At 37.5% G+C, this 14,214-nt stretch overlaps 2 protein-coding genes across 6 annotated transcripts in view; one reads left to right on the forward strand and one right to left on the reverse strand.

Moving 5' to 3' along the window:
* The window catches only part of PPP4R4 (protein phosphatase 4 regulatory subunit 4), an 80,496-nt gene extending 78,066 nt beyond the window's left edge, over nucleotides 1-2,430 (forward strand). For all 5 annotated transcript variants that reach the window (XR_014693449.1, XM_084520657.1, XM_084520658.1 and 2 more), the window contains one exon: nucleotides 495-2,430. Coding sequence is in view for 3 of the 5 variants with exons in the window: in XM_084520657.1 (XP_084376783.1) it covers nucleotides 495-519 (25 nt within the window). In the remaining 2 variants the exon portion in view is untranslated. The remainder of the gene's footprint in view (nucleotides 1-494) is intronic.
* A 1,703-nt stretch (nucleotides 2,431-4,133) lies between these two features.
* Nucleotides 4,134-13,984, reverse strand: SERPINA10 (serpin family A member 10). Its single transcript, XM_084520660.1, has 5 exons — nucleotides 13,874-13,984; nucleotides 8,324-9,071; nucleotides 6,750-7,023; nucleotides 5,826-5,973; nucleotides 4,134-4,352 (listed from the first exon to the last, which is right to left on the reverse strand). The coding sequence occupies exons 2-5, from the start codon at nucleotides 9,027-9,029 to the stop codon at nucleotides 4,161-4,163; spliced, it is 1,320 nt and encodes a 439-aa protein (XP_084376786.1). The 5' UTR covers nucleotides 9,030-9,071; nucleotides 13,874-13,984; the 3' UTR covers nucleotides 4,134-4,160.
* Nucleotides 13,985-14,214: the final 230 nt, after the last annotated feature.

Below are 14,214 nucleotides of genomic sequence, written 5' to 3' on the forward strand. Positions count from 1 at the left end.
GTTAGTTGACATAGCTGCAACTTGGTGAAGCTAAATACTGGTATTTTTAAAGATTAAAAAATTAAGGCTATGAAAAGTGCAGAAATTGTCCAAACCACATTATGGTCAATAGAAGTCCTAGAAATAACACTGTAGAGATCTCTAAGCTTCTCTCTCTTTGCTTTCTCCATTTCCATCAGATTTTATCGTGCGTAAGGCTGGAAACATTGCATCATTTATAGACATGAGTAGACTGCTTGTACTATCTTAGCCATCTCACTTAAAGAGATCTCTACATTACTGTTGCAATATTAATGGGGAAATAGTCACTTCTTGTGAAGAATGCCCTCAAAATGTGTCTGTAGGATTTTTCAGTGAGTGCAGTAGAGCAGCTAGTAATTTTTGAAGCACAGCAGCTAACAGTTATTTTAGAATGTTGCACACAGTAGCAGTTTATTATGTTCTTTAATAATATAGCAACAACATATTGTATGTGTTTCTTCTTTTGCATGAAGAAAAAACAGAAAATCAAACCCTTAGATCTTCTGACAGAAAAAGAAGAGAACCGGAGACTGTTGGAAGCAACATTCTTGTGCGATAAATCTGGAGAAGCAGATGGGACTCTATAATGCCTGGAGTGACAAAATGTATCTTGCATTGTTAAAATCTTTTATCTTTTAAATAAAATCCCAAGTTGTAAAATATGTTCCAATAAGTAACGTAATGGTTGCAGAATTCTAATGTTGTAGTGAAATGTTATGAAATATAACTTCAGCTATGTGCTCTTAACTGCTGCAGCTAAAGAGAGGATTTTGATTTCTTCAGTTATGCCTTTGTAGTTCAAGTTCTTGGATCTAGAATGCGTATATCCATTACTTAATTGGGCCTATTTACAATTTTAGCAGTTCTTAGCATCCATATTTTATTCAAGAAATAAAAGTAATTGTTATGAATATGAAAAAGTAATCCCACATTTTAAGGAACTTTCAAACTTTCAAATTTAAGACCAAAATCCAGAACCATTGATCAGTTTTATATAGATAAAACATAAACTTCAGTAGCATTGTGCGTGAATTTGGAGGTAATGTTTTTACAAGTACTAAGTAAAGTTAATAAAAATCCTGTGTAAGTTTCAAAGCAATCTAAAAGCAGATGTCTCCAGATAATACTAAAAAAAATGTTTTATTTCATAATTTTTGTTGTATAAATACTTGTTTTAATTTTTAGTATTTCAGATTGTATTTTCACTTGAATAATTTATAATGATGAACCTAGTTTTTAATTAGCTCTTATTGCAAGCAATCATGCTTCAGTGATGTCATCTGCATTTGTTTGTATTAATACTAATGTTTCTATCAAAATATGTCTGTGGAAAAAACATGCAATTCTATTTTAAAAGAAAATTCTATTTATGCCAATACTTGAGAGAGATTGTATGTATGAAGCTATTGTCAGCTTCTCTATTTCAAAATGGAAGCAGCATAACTATATTGATAGCAGAAATAACTGTTTTTTAAAATCTGTTGGTATATGATAAAGACGATCTGATTTGTGATTGCATATGCGTGTGTGGTTACTTTTTATAATGTAAAAATATGAATGATGAATTTACTCAAAATAAAACCTAGGACAATGCTGTACATGCATGTTCCTGAAATAAATATTTTTTTCTCAGGGCATCTTTTATAATTAAATAAAAGCATTTACCTACAGAAGGTATTTATTTTAAATAACAGTAATGCTAGATTTATGCTGTCTTGTGTGGAGTACAAAATGTGTCTTTGACTTTAGCAGTGTTTCACTGTCTGAATACTTAAGCTTCTTACTCTGCTGCTGGATTTAGGTGCTCTGTCCCTAGTCATAAACATTGTTTAGATTCTGTGAAAACTTCCAAGTTTTCAGTTTGTTCTGCAGCGTGGTATAGGAGCTTGTAAATCACAGATTTCTTTAAAAGCTACTTCTAGTATTGTGGTATTTCTGACATGCAGTATTGATGCAGATATACAGACTTCCCATGCTGGCTCCTCCCGGTTTGGCTTTTGTTCCACTCTCATTTCCCCAGGGACAACAGACTCAACATACCAGGTACAGCTGCTCAGCCGTGGGCCAGAAGAAACTGCTCAATCTGTTCTCGGTCCGACTTCTGCCAGGGACCAAATCAAGTCAGCAGTGCCCAGCTGCAGAACAGGACTCATAACTGTATTTGACCCTCAAATGCCTTTATTAGAACGATGTACAACAGCTAGTAAGTTCAGAAACTTGAACCCAAGCTCTTTCTCCCCTTTATAAGCATGTAATGTGTTCTGTATACAGTCTGTCATTTGTTTGTTCTTGGTTGTCATTTGTCCATCACTTTTTAACTGGTTAATTTATTTAATGCTGGTAACACGTGTTCCACTCAATAACCCTACCATGTATTAAATTCCTGCTATGTAATCTTTAAGTGCTATATTTAGACATCCTTGTACATCTTTTGTCTGTACATCTTCTTGTACACCAGGTGCACATACACATGGTGTTTTGTGTATACTTTAATCAGTCCTTTGCACTACAGACCTCCATCCCAGGTTGGACAGCACCAATACTTCTGAATCTTCTGCAGGTGTTTTTTTTTTTTTTTTTTTTTTTTAATCTGCAATTCAGAACAACAGCTGGAGGTCAATTGTACAATGATAATTGTGTGGTTCTCTCTAGTAGCATCCCTCCTATTAATCATTCTGAGGCAGGAAGGAGTGATTCCTCTTCTTTCTGGGTGCATTCATGCTGCAACGTGAAGTCAAGTTAGATGTACTTTATAAGTCTAGTCAGGTACCAGTCTGCCTGATAATTCCTTTTGTAAGGGGCTTATACCAGTGTCTGGGTTTCTGTAAATAGACAACTGATAGTAACTGAGGTTTTTATTTTTAGAGCTGTTTACCAGCTTTACCCTGAAGTCTTATCTTTCATTCCTTCCCTGGGTCCTGTGAAAATACTTCTCGTGTGGATACATCTGGAGGCCAATAGATACCTTTGAAGTTTCTCTGCCAAATGATTCTGAAAACTCTTCTGCCCCCTTTTGGGCAGACGTTTTCTGAAATATGTAAGAAAACAGAGGAATGCTTAGGTCTTTTGGTTACATATAGTGAGAAGTAGCTTCTTGCATCGTTTCAAACCTATATATGGACTGTGTTAATTAAATTTTTCTAAATGTTATAAAGATCTTCCTACTCTGTCTTTTAATGTTCTGTTGGAATCACTACTCTATTTGAATGGAAATAGTCTTTGAAATAGTCTTCAGGAGTATTTTGGAAACACCTTTTGCATTTTAGGATCAACCCTGTGAAATTTATTCCAATTTGGGGAAGGTATTTTTACCCTACTGAAGTCTGTCTTAGTATAGGCATAGAGTCCTGTGACCTCATTCTCTCTGAAACCTAGATGATAATACAGACAAAAAATATGTTTTTAGGAGAGGTACAGTTTGGTGTTATGAGCAAGTACAGACTTAGATTTTCCCAGTAAGAATATCTGATTTATTTTTCAGAATTACTTTATCTTTAGTAGAAAGAAGGTTTTAGCAGCAGGCACATCATGTACCCTGAGGAAATGAGGTGATCTGGTACCCCGAATAAACACTTCAAAAGAGGTCACCCTCCTGGATGATGCAGACTTGATGATAGACAATTTCTACAGACCTAAAGATCTCTAGACAGAGGGTGTAAATTCTCTTTTAGGGTTTGATCCTGCTTCTGTAATTGTAAGTGGCAGAAATCTGTTAACACTGATGTCAGTAGGCTCTAAAGTCTCTCTGCAACAGAAAATAGCATTGAGGACTATTAAGCTGCAGTGTCTGAGAGTGAGCTTCCTGAGTACTCTGGTGTATGAATCTCTGGTTTTCATTCAGAATTATCCCTAAAATGTTGAATTTTGAAAGTTCAGTTCTGTGATTATTATTTTTTTTTTTTTTTGAATTTGCATGGTAGGTTTTACAATAAAATCAGTTTTGTCATTTTGTGCCCTGTTGAAGTAAACTCATCACTGGCATTAAAGAAATATTGCTACAATGACCTACTCCTGGCTGGAGAGAGAAAACAGGCTTTCATGTTTTCAAACTGTGCTTTTTATTCTAATGTACATTAATAGTTTAAAGAAAATATAAAATAAAGCCTCTTACATACCACAATAAAAACTGTTACCTTTATTCACATTTCTGTTGGATCAACCACCCTACCAATGAAAAGTAAAGTTTTAAAAGTTTCTTCAAAAATCATGAACAGAAATGGTCGGTCGACTTTAATGACAGGAGGTGCTGAGAACGCAATTATTTCTGACCCTGTAGCTGCCGTGGCCTCAGTTCCGTTTTCATCCACTTCAATTACAGCCTTTTGGACAACCTGAAATGCAATGTAGAGATAAAATTGGTGACAGAAATCTATGTGAACAAGAAGAATGAAATTCAACATGGCAGAAATTCAGTTGAAGTAGGCCTATATTAAGGACTGCAATGAGTAGATCTGTGCAATCTAGCACTGTCTGTTACTGGTAGACCATATGTTGTCTCCCGCAGAAGTGGAGGAGTTGGCACAGCCACCGTGACCACAATAGCTAAGGTGCAGATGTGCTAGCTCAGGTATCATTATGCTTTTCTATGTTCCTGAGTGTCAGACTCACTTAGAGATTTTGTTTCTGCAGCTGGTGACGTGCAGCCACCAGTGCATTTGTACAGTGTTCCTCTTTGACACCAAACTGTACAGGAGGCATTTTCTCATAAGTGGGAGGTGTGATTTCACTGGTCACAGACACTTAATGGCTGGCCGTCATTCCCAGTTGATTTTGTGAGAACTTAGGCAAATGTACCAGTCTTATTTTTTAGGTAAATGCACCAGTCTTATTTTTTTCCCTGTATGTTTCTATTTCTTACATTTGGTAGCACAGGGTAAACATGGACAGCAATGGGCTACAGTCCTTCACAGGTCGAGGGGCTTCCTTTCCTACTGAAATCACAGCCTGACAGGCTCTGTTTCTCTTTCCTTTTTTGTTCTTTCAGCCTCCAGCATTACTTCTTCTGCATTTGGGTCTGTATTGCTGAGCTGCCTGGTCAGCTGGTGCATTCCTAACTCCCAGACTCCTAGTTCTAGGAATGACTTCTGTCAGGATAGTTGAAAGACTTCCCAAGTGCCAAGCTCTCTGCTAAATAACCTAAAGTAATAAAGTTGGCCATCAGAACTCAAAAGGATGGCCAAAAACATCCCACAAAAGGATGGGATGCTCCTTTTTACAGCATCTGCAGTGGTCTATTTCATGTGGTTTGGAATACAGCTGTGTTGTGATGATACTTTATTGTGAGACTCTGTTTCCTTCCTGCCAAAATGGGCAGAAGTGAAGGCAGGATTGCTTTGACTTCTCTTTCTTCTTGTTACCTTTTTTGAGACTTTTTTTTTTTTTTTTGGGGGGGGGGGGATGGGGGGGGGAGTGAGGGGGAAGGTTTTGATGTCCTTGTTAAGAAGAATACTTATCCCTGGACTGTGTATGAGGGTTTCCCTCTTTGGGTTTCCTTCCTTGCTCTGCTATTTAACTGTAATTCACAATGTCTTTCTTGTTTACAATTTTTCTTTAATTGTAATCCCCACCCTTCCCAGGCTATATTCTTTCTGAGACAGGGCTTTTCTCCCGTGATGGGCAAACTTAAGAAGGTGTTGAGCACATGTGAAAATTGACTGCCCCTTACTTCTACACACCTCAGACTCACAGTGAGATCCATGCTGTTTAAGGCATGAAGTTTCCATATACTTGGCAGATGAGGTCCTATCCTACTAGTGTGCCTAGAAGTCTGTATGACCCTTAGCAAATAAATTTACAAGACTTACCTGTGAAACTGTTACATATTCTTGGTCTGTGAGATGACTAAGATCTGCTGTGCGTGAAAAGATATTTTTAATTCCAAGAGCATAAAGCAATTTCTTCATTTTGTATTTTTGTTCTAGTTTGAACTTTGGAAATGAAATATCCATTTTCCTTTAAAATAAATAAATAAATACATCAATGCAAACTTGAGATATATGGTAGGTCACTTGAATGCTGAAATGCTTACTACTTGGGAATTAAGATTCACACAGACAGTAAAACAAGAGGCAAAGGCTACAGGGTCTGCTTGAATTTAGGCTGCCAGGACATCATCTGCTTTGTTGCATGCCAAAGAACCTGGAAATAATTTCCTACTCAGAATAAAAGACTTCCATGAATACTTCCAGAGACCTGCTACCAGGGCGACATGTTCAATTACAGACCAGTGGAAGTGACTGTGACTCCAGGAATCACGTTTCACAGGAATAATTTGTTTTTACATTTTCATATTCAAATGTATCCATTAGTCTGGATTTTCACTGGTAGGAAAGGTTTCCTAACTATACATATATATTTATTTCATATATATACATGTTTATACATACATTTCATAAACACAAATATATGGATATATTAAATTCGGCTAAATTTAAAGAGAGAGAAGTCCTAATGAGGAATTTGGGCAGACCAGGTTGACTATGCCGTCAGAGAGAGACATCTCTAACCAAGATGAGCCATAGACTCATCACCTTGGAACAGAAGCTTTCTCATGTTGCTTGCCCATACATGCCACTGCACTCTGGGATGTGGGTAAGCTATTAAAGGGTGTCTACTCAGTAGATACAGTGACACCAGCATGTTAGAGGGGTCAGGAAGACCAGCGACTTTGTTTTGCCTTGTTGCTTTGCTATAAAAGACATTAGGGCCAAGAGATGTCACAGCAGTACCTGCTCTTCATGTTTGCAAGCCAGGATTCCACAAGGTCTGTTGTCAAATGGTCTTCGAGTGAAATGTAATCTCCCTCCTTTTCTGGGATGACAACCAGCATGTAGGCTTTGCCTTTGTAGGGAAGTTTTAACACATTGCATCTTAAATTCTCATCAAAGGTTGAATTAACTTTATCTGACTTGAACATCATGGGTACCTGTACACTTCTGTATTTGTTTATGTGGAAGGTTTCCATTTCTGTGAATTTGGAATTAAATGGATAGAGCCACTTGCCTGAGGAAAGAAAGAAACAAAATAGTTATGTGTATTATATATATACATATATATATGAAATCATTTTTGTAGCTAGTTGAAGTGGATGTCAGTTGTGTCTGGGATAAGTAGATGACAACTGCAGTATACTTAGTGCATGTGCTTTAAATGTTTGTTACGGCAGGAGAAGGAAATAATGCACAAAATAAACTGCTTCATTCACAGAGAAAAGAGGGAAATATTTTTCTAAGGTGTATTAGTTGTCAGTCAAGTTCAGAACTGATACCCCTTTTGTTTATTGCATGCCATATGAGCATCTGTCTTTTATTAACATCCCACCTTCTCTGAAAATTTCTACCAGCTGTTCAACATCCTGTCTTTAAAGTAATTATACAATTCCTTGGATGGGGATTCAGCAGTGCGTTGTCTGGTAAGGTGCACTGGAATGTGACCTCTCCTAGGCTATTGATTCTGATTTCTACACTTGCTTTCAATCTTAGCCACAGCCATTTATCTCTTTTCTCTGGTTTTCTGCAAGGGAAAGTAACCTTGGTATTGGACAAACTGCATTTTTGTAAACCTAAAAGAATAAACGTAGTCTGTGGAGAGACTGTATGGCTGTGGCATAATTTTCTTTGTTCTCATGGGTGCATTTATTTTAGTGGAGTTTCTGTGGATGGCATCTGCTGAGTGCCTTGGGCTGCAGTGGCTGTGAGTATGGGGTCTCTGCAGAGCATTCTCCTCTTCCCCTTTGCCATCCTAGCTCTTCAGCTTGGATTTTACCTAACCGGGTTTCTCCAACTTCTATATGGCTGTGTCAGAGTGAAGTGTGGGCTGTGCTCCCTGTCACTGTCAGGTTCCCCTTTGCCTTATCACTTTGCTTCCTCTCAGGGGAAAAGGTTCTTGTATGAAATAGAAAAACATGTTTTATTGTCTTGATTTTGTGTACTTTAGACAATCAGCCAATGATTTCACACCCAGTATCAGGTATTCAAAAAACTATCATGATTAAGGTTTTCTCATATCAAGAGCTGAAAGAAAAACTAAGCTTCTTTAGTCACAAACAGGGATTGTTCAAAGAAAGATTGAAATAGGGCTTTTTGTTCTCTTTGGCTCCTTGTTGCATGGAAGAAAGAATTAAAAAATGTGGTTCCCTATCATGAAAAATAATTTTGTTTTGAATAAGCCTATTAGAATATAGTAAATCTATGTAGAGAAAACAGGACAAGCAAATTCATTTAACCTTCCCCTGATGTAGATGAAGTCAAAGTCCTGTTTCTTCTAATAAATAACAATTTTGTAAAATAAAAACAATAGTTACCTTTAAACAAAATGTAGTCCACAAGTAACAGCTTATTATGGCGGTCGAGCTCTTCAAAAATCTCTGGGATTTTTCCTTTGGTCCTTTGGTTAATATTTTGATTTATAACAGATTTTGCCTGTGTGCTGTTCTGAAAGTCCACATGCAGGAATTCCATATCAAAGTACTGCTTCGATAAATTGAGGAAATCCTCCCTGATTATGAAGTCCTTTTGGATAAAGGAAAGAATACCTTGCTCAAAGAGAAGCTCTTCATTCATTGTGATGTTATCTTTCAGTTGTTTGAACAAAGAAGGTAAATAATGTCGATCTCTGTCCTTCAAAGCGTGAAGGTTCAGACCTTTTACTATTTGTCTGTGTGTTTCCCCTTTGGCTGCCAGCATGTATGTAGCCATGAGAGTTGATACAGAAAGGGGAGAAATTATGACATTGTTGTCATGTGTCATTGCAATTTTTCTGTAGAGATTGAATCCAAAATTTGCTGTCTTTTCAGTGAAGTTGTAAAGAGTGAACTCTTCAAGATCTTGCTCTTCAAAAGGTTTAGAGAAATTTTTATGCTGATGCCATTCTTCAGAAATATTGTCATTTTTATTTCTTCCTAGGAAATTATGCTTTTTTTCCTTCTTTGGAGTTTTAGGTTTGATGTCAGCCTTGCTGATTTCAAGACATATTTCACATAAAAGGAGTAGATAAATTCCTATTTTCATGTTGGCATCCAGTAATGAGCTTTATTTATTTATTTATTTTTCCTAGTAAAGAAAAAGGGAAAAAAAGAAAGCAAAACAATGACTTTTTGGTTTGTTATTTGATTCACAACACGAAAAGTCATGGATGTAGCAAGGATCTTTCTGCATCTTCAGTGTATACACTCTAAATGTAAGGCTTGGTTCCTATCTGAAGAGTCAAATTTCAATCAGTGAAAGAGAGAAGTTTCCAAATTTAGTTAGAGAATCCAGAAGAAATGCTATGATCTGCTATTGACAGTTCATTTCAGAAATATTTCACTGATTTTCCCTTGCAATTTCGTAATTCCTTTACAAAATCAAACCCAGATTTCAAGTGAGACATCCAGCTCAAAGAGAAAAAATCAACCTGTTGGAACAGTGTGGCAGCTTTTGTTCATGTGAAACTGATGCCAACCATAAGCACAAGCTCTCTAGGCAGCACACGTTAGAAGTGATATTTTCTCTGGACAGCTCTGACACAGACTAATCCCGGATGGGGATCGGCTGAGGAGATGAGACACCTGCTGTTCATGGGCACTGGCAGGTGGGTTGCAGTCTCCATGTTATGGGGCTTAATCACAGTTGCCATTCTTACGGGATCCATCCGTCAGTGGTGGCCTGACAGTCATGATCCCCTCTGTAGGGATGTTGACACTTGATATTTGGTACCTTACCTGTTTTACGTCAGAGGCATGTTGTATCAACAAGATACACTTAGGAAAAAAATAAGCATCAGAGAAGCACAAACACTGTCTGTTTTGATAAATGACAGAAAACAACCTGGTTTGGGGAGTTAGAGAACATGCCATTAAAAATTCCTTTTAAAACAGACACTCAAATAAATACCTGTATGTTAGACCCAAAAGTCAAATTACAGCCACTAGGTTTTGTTCCATAAATGGTGGAATCCAAGAGCCAAGCAGAAAAATATTTAAGTATATAAATACTTACTAAATATTTCAGAAATGACTCGGAGAATGCTGGAGTTCTGCTGTACAATTTACTTTTGCAAACTTGAAAAAAACGAGTTTTACCATGTAATGTATGCCTAGTTTTCCCAAGAGAAATTTTAAGAAGGATACATTTACTTAAGGAGAAAGTGAAAATCAGACAGAACCAGTCTCTCCTTAAAAGAAAAGATATTAAGCCAAGCTCATCATAATAAATCAGGATTAAATCCACTGACATACAGATTGCACAAAACTGGTCCAAGACAAGAAAAAATCTGTGTCTATGGGACTTTTACCCTTTCATTCATCTAACCATGTTTAAAAAACAAACAGTCTCGAAATATGTAGCTGTGGTTTAACAGGGAACTAGACAGCAATGACACTTAGTCAAGATGAGATATCTTTCACATACATGAAGGAAAACAAAGAGTTTAATGATAAGATGGCAACAGCAGCTCTTAGTCAAGAAAAAAAAACATAATTTTGGGGATATTATTATTGGGAAAGACGGTTGTGCTCAAAAAAATAAAATGTTGAAAAAATGAGACATTGCAGGTTTTAATGGTATCTGTAATCATACAATCATACCTCTTGCCTGGTCAACTCTTTTTGGAGAGCTGGACTTCAGCTCCTCTCATGACAAGAATAAAAGAGTTTTTACCTATTTCACTTTTAGTATCCCTAAAGCATCTGGAGCTTAGTGTACAATCAATAGGTGAAGTATTTCTGTAAATGTGAAGGAGAGTACTAATGTGGCCCTGGAGAAACAGGGAAGATTTAGGCATAGGAAATTTTTGTCAGTGAACCTGATCAGCACTCCACTGCCAAAAGCAACATCAGAAAGAAGGTCAAAGTTCTGTGAAAGCCCAGATAAATATTGTTAAGACATATGAGATTTTCTATGCCACATACAGAGCAGCACTCAAGGAAACATTGCTGCTACTGTGTTTGAGTCCCTAGTGATAACATCCAGGTATGTGGCTCTATCAAGAGGGCCAGCAAGAGAACAGGTTGTAGTTCTATCCTTAGTAGCATGTAGAGCAAAGTGCTGAAGCTGCTAATGTACTCCTGTTGGCAGCCTGCTGTGCAGTTTTTTTCTAGTTTCTTCTAGTAAGTCAACATGAAACTTCATGTTACTGCCTATACTTACCAAACCCTGAAAAGATTATGAGGCTCAGGACTGAAAATGCAGTCATTATGAGGAATACTTGCACTTCATAACTTCATTTCACTTTTCTTTCTTCTGATACAGGTTGATCTGATGTCCATTCAGATCACTCCTGATCACTTGTCATAAGATTCCCTGTACTTTTACACTTCATTGTCCTGGAGTAGGTTTGTCTGAAAATACAATGTTTCAATGCCAAATAGCGTGAAGATGAAACAGTTGCTCTGTGATTACAAATAAAGTGTTTTACACAAGTTATGATTTCTGAGCAAAATTAATACAGGGTCTCTCATCTGTCAAACAATATGTTTGGAGAGAACTGGACATATTTTCCAGAAAGACTCAAGGCAAACTTTTTCATCAAACTTTAGCATCATTTACACATTGCTTGTGTAAAGTGGCACATGCAAATGCAATTTGCAAGCATAAAATGCAAATATGCTCATCATTCATCTTTCCATCAAAGCAATATACAAACTCTTCTCCCATAAAGCAGTGTTGAATTGCACCTTATGGAAAAATGTTGAATGGCTAACATCTTCAGAGCTTCATTTTCCCATTGCAAATTAAACAAGATGTTCAAGACCACTATGAAGCCTGCACAGAATCCTTTTGTGTTGTAGTGGCATGTTAATAGATAAAAGAGATGAAAAGATGGATTGTACGGACATTAAAGTAGTAAGTGATTCAACAATCTAGAAAACACATGGCAACTATTAACTACTCCTTTTTAGTTAAGGATCTATAACAGCAAATTACAGTCATTGTACAATTTGTGATTTGGCATATGGGAAAGCTGGTTTTATTTGATTGCCATTTATTTAGAGTTCAACTGAATTTCACAGTTGCCTGATTCAGGCTGTGGGAGTTAGTCTTGAAAAGGTATGTTGATGTGAGTACTGAGACATTTGGGTGCCAAGTCACAGGGTGCTTTTGGCAGTCAGGTGGTGTGCTATTTTCTTTTGAGATAATAGGTCACGTTCTGTACTTGGTGAAACACAGATGGGCTGTAATGACTTAATCGGGAGGCAGTGAGATCCCTGAATGTTGTACCTCCTCTCGAGTGCATGAGAGCCAGGGAACATAGTAAAATATGTAGCTTACTGCATATGTGAATATTTTTTTTCTTTCTTTTTCTTTCCTGTTAACTCTTGCTTTATCTACAGTGAGATTCCTACTGCCTTTACTGACTGCAGAAGCAGCTAGTGCAAATCTTCACGCTCATTTAGTCTGCATTTGATGTAATCCCCAAATCTCACATGAAAACTCATCTCTCAGCTCTATGTCCTGGCCCTCAGCTAAGATAATGTGCAGCCCTTCCTGGCACCCGGTAGGGAAGGGACTGCCTTGAATTCAACTCCTGCCTTACCAAGTAGAGCACCAGCTGCTTCTGTGGGGTTGGGACACTTGCTCTCCCTGATGGCCCATAAATAAATCTGAGATCTTACAGCAACTGCAAAGCACGTCTGCCCCTTATGAAGTGAGCCCCTTCTGTGGGAAAGAAGATAGGCACACGATATGTTCCTGCCCCAGAGCTATGCCTGCACTGCCAGCAGAGCAGGACCTCTTCTGGATCTGATCATGTTTGGGGCTGTTTTTCCCCAAGGAATCATCCCTTCTTCAAATAGAGGTAATTAGACACCGCAGGGTCAGGCTTCGCACAGAGACAGGGACTGGAAAGCATCACTTCTGATAACCTGTCACAGAGAAAGGGCTTTCTGCAACAGCAGCAGTTCCCCTAAAAGAGCACCAAGCCTAACAGCTCACTAGAGGTTGCAGAGAACCATCTCTTTCCGTCTTCTCTGGGGACAACACTGTTGCTGTGTAACAGTGCTGTGCTTGACAGGTGTCACTGCTGTGTCTCATTCAGAACAGGCTGGTTGGTGCTTGGCTTGGGAGGGCCAACAAATCGCCCCAGGACTGAAAGGGGAATGCCATGAGCTGCCTTCCAGGTGGCTCTGCTGCCCTAGCACAAACAGATTTCAGATTGAAAGGAATAGGCAAACTCAGAAGCCCTTGTTTACCGGTGTGTCCCAGACCAATTCAGCACTCAAGAAAAGAGTCCTGCTTCCTCAGGCGTACACAAATGCTACTGGTTCAGGTGTTACGAACATCACAGGAGTAAGAACCTCACAATTTCACTAAACAGTAACTAAAAGACTGAGATTGCAGCACTTTAAAACACATATTACATCAGCTTTGTCATTCACCTTTGACAACAGTTAGAAACACATCATGTCCTCTAGGACGGGGAAAAATATTTCTGGCAACAATAAAGTGGTATTTTTGCACATTATAGGCTTGCAGTTTTTTACTTCTAGCGTGAAGCTTATTACTAATTTTGAGAACCTTTACAGAAAGAATAGGTAGTTCCTTAATAAACATATGTGACAGAGAAAAGTTAGTTTTTTTTTTTTTGTTTTTTTTTTTTTTTTTTTTTGTTTTTTTTTTTTTCCATTTTAAGAAAATATGTTTTCTAGTAGTCTCAAATATAAAAGAAGTTTCTGGTTCAAGTGGATTTTTCTTCTGAAGGCATTATAGCAAGAGAAAAATCAAATATTTTAGAATATTGATTAAGATCCACAACCATTTAAAACATCACATCTTAGAGAACAACTGACAAATATAATATATGAATAATATTAATATACATAATAAACTAATCCTCCTCTTTACAATCCAAATGCTTCATATAAAGACTGACTTACCTATTAGGTAGCTCCTCTGTTACTTAATCAACTACGTTTAAAAAACAGATGAAGGTGGCTGTCCCATATAGAAGTTTTTCAACAAATATTTGCTCTTCTGAAGAGTGATAACCTGGTTTTGTCTGTTATAGATTAACTGCTTGATAAACACTGAGTGTTGTGTTTCCCATAAATGGCATAATGAGGGATGGTTATATTCCAGTAAATACATTATATATATTTAATGAGAAACAAGAGAACTGTAAACTCTCTGCATCCAGCCCTTCAGTAGCCCAACAGGATTTGGTCCCATACATCCAATTGCCCATGACAATTATTTTACTAAGCTTGTTAGTGGCAGG

The sequence above is a fragment of the Aythya ferina genome (genome assembly GCF_964211825.1).
Source record: "Aythya ferina genome assembly, chromosome: 5".
NCBI classification, from domain to species: Eukaryota; Metazoa; Chordata; class Aves; order Anseriformes; family Anatidae; genus Aythya; species Aythya ferina.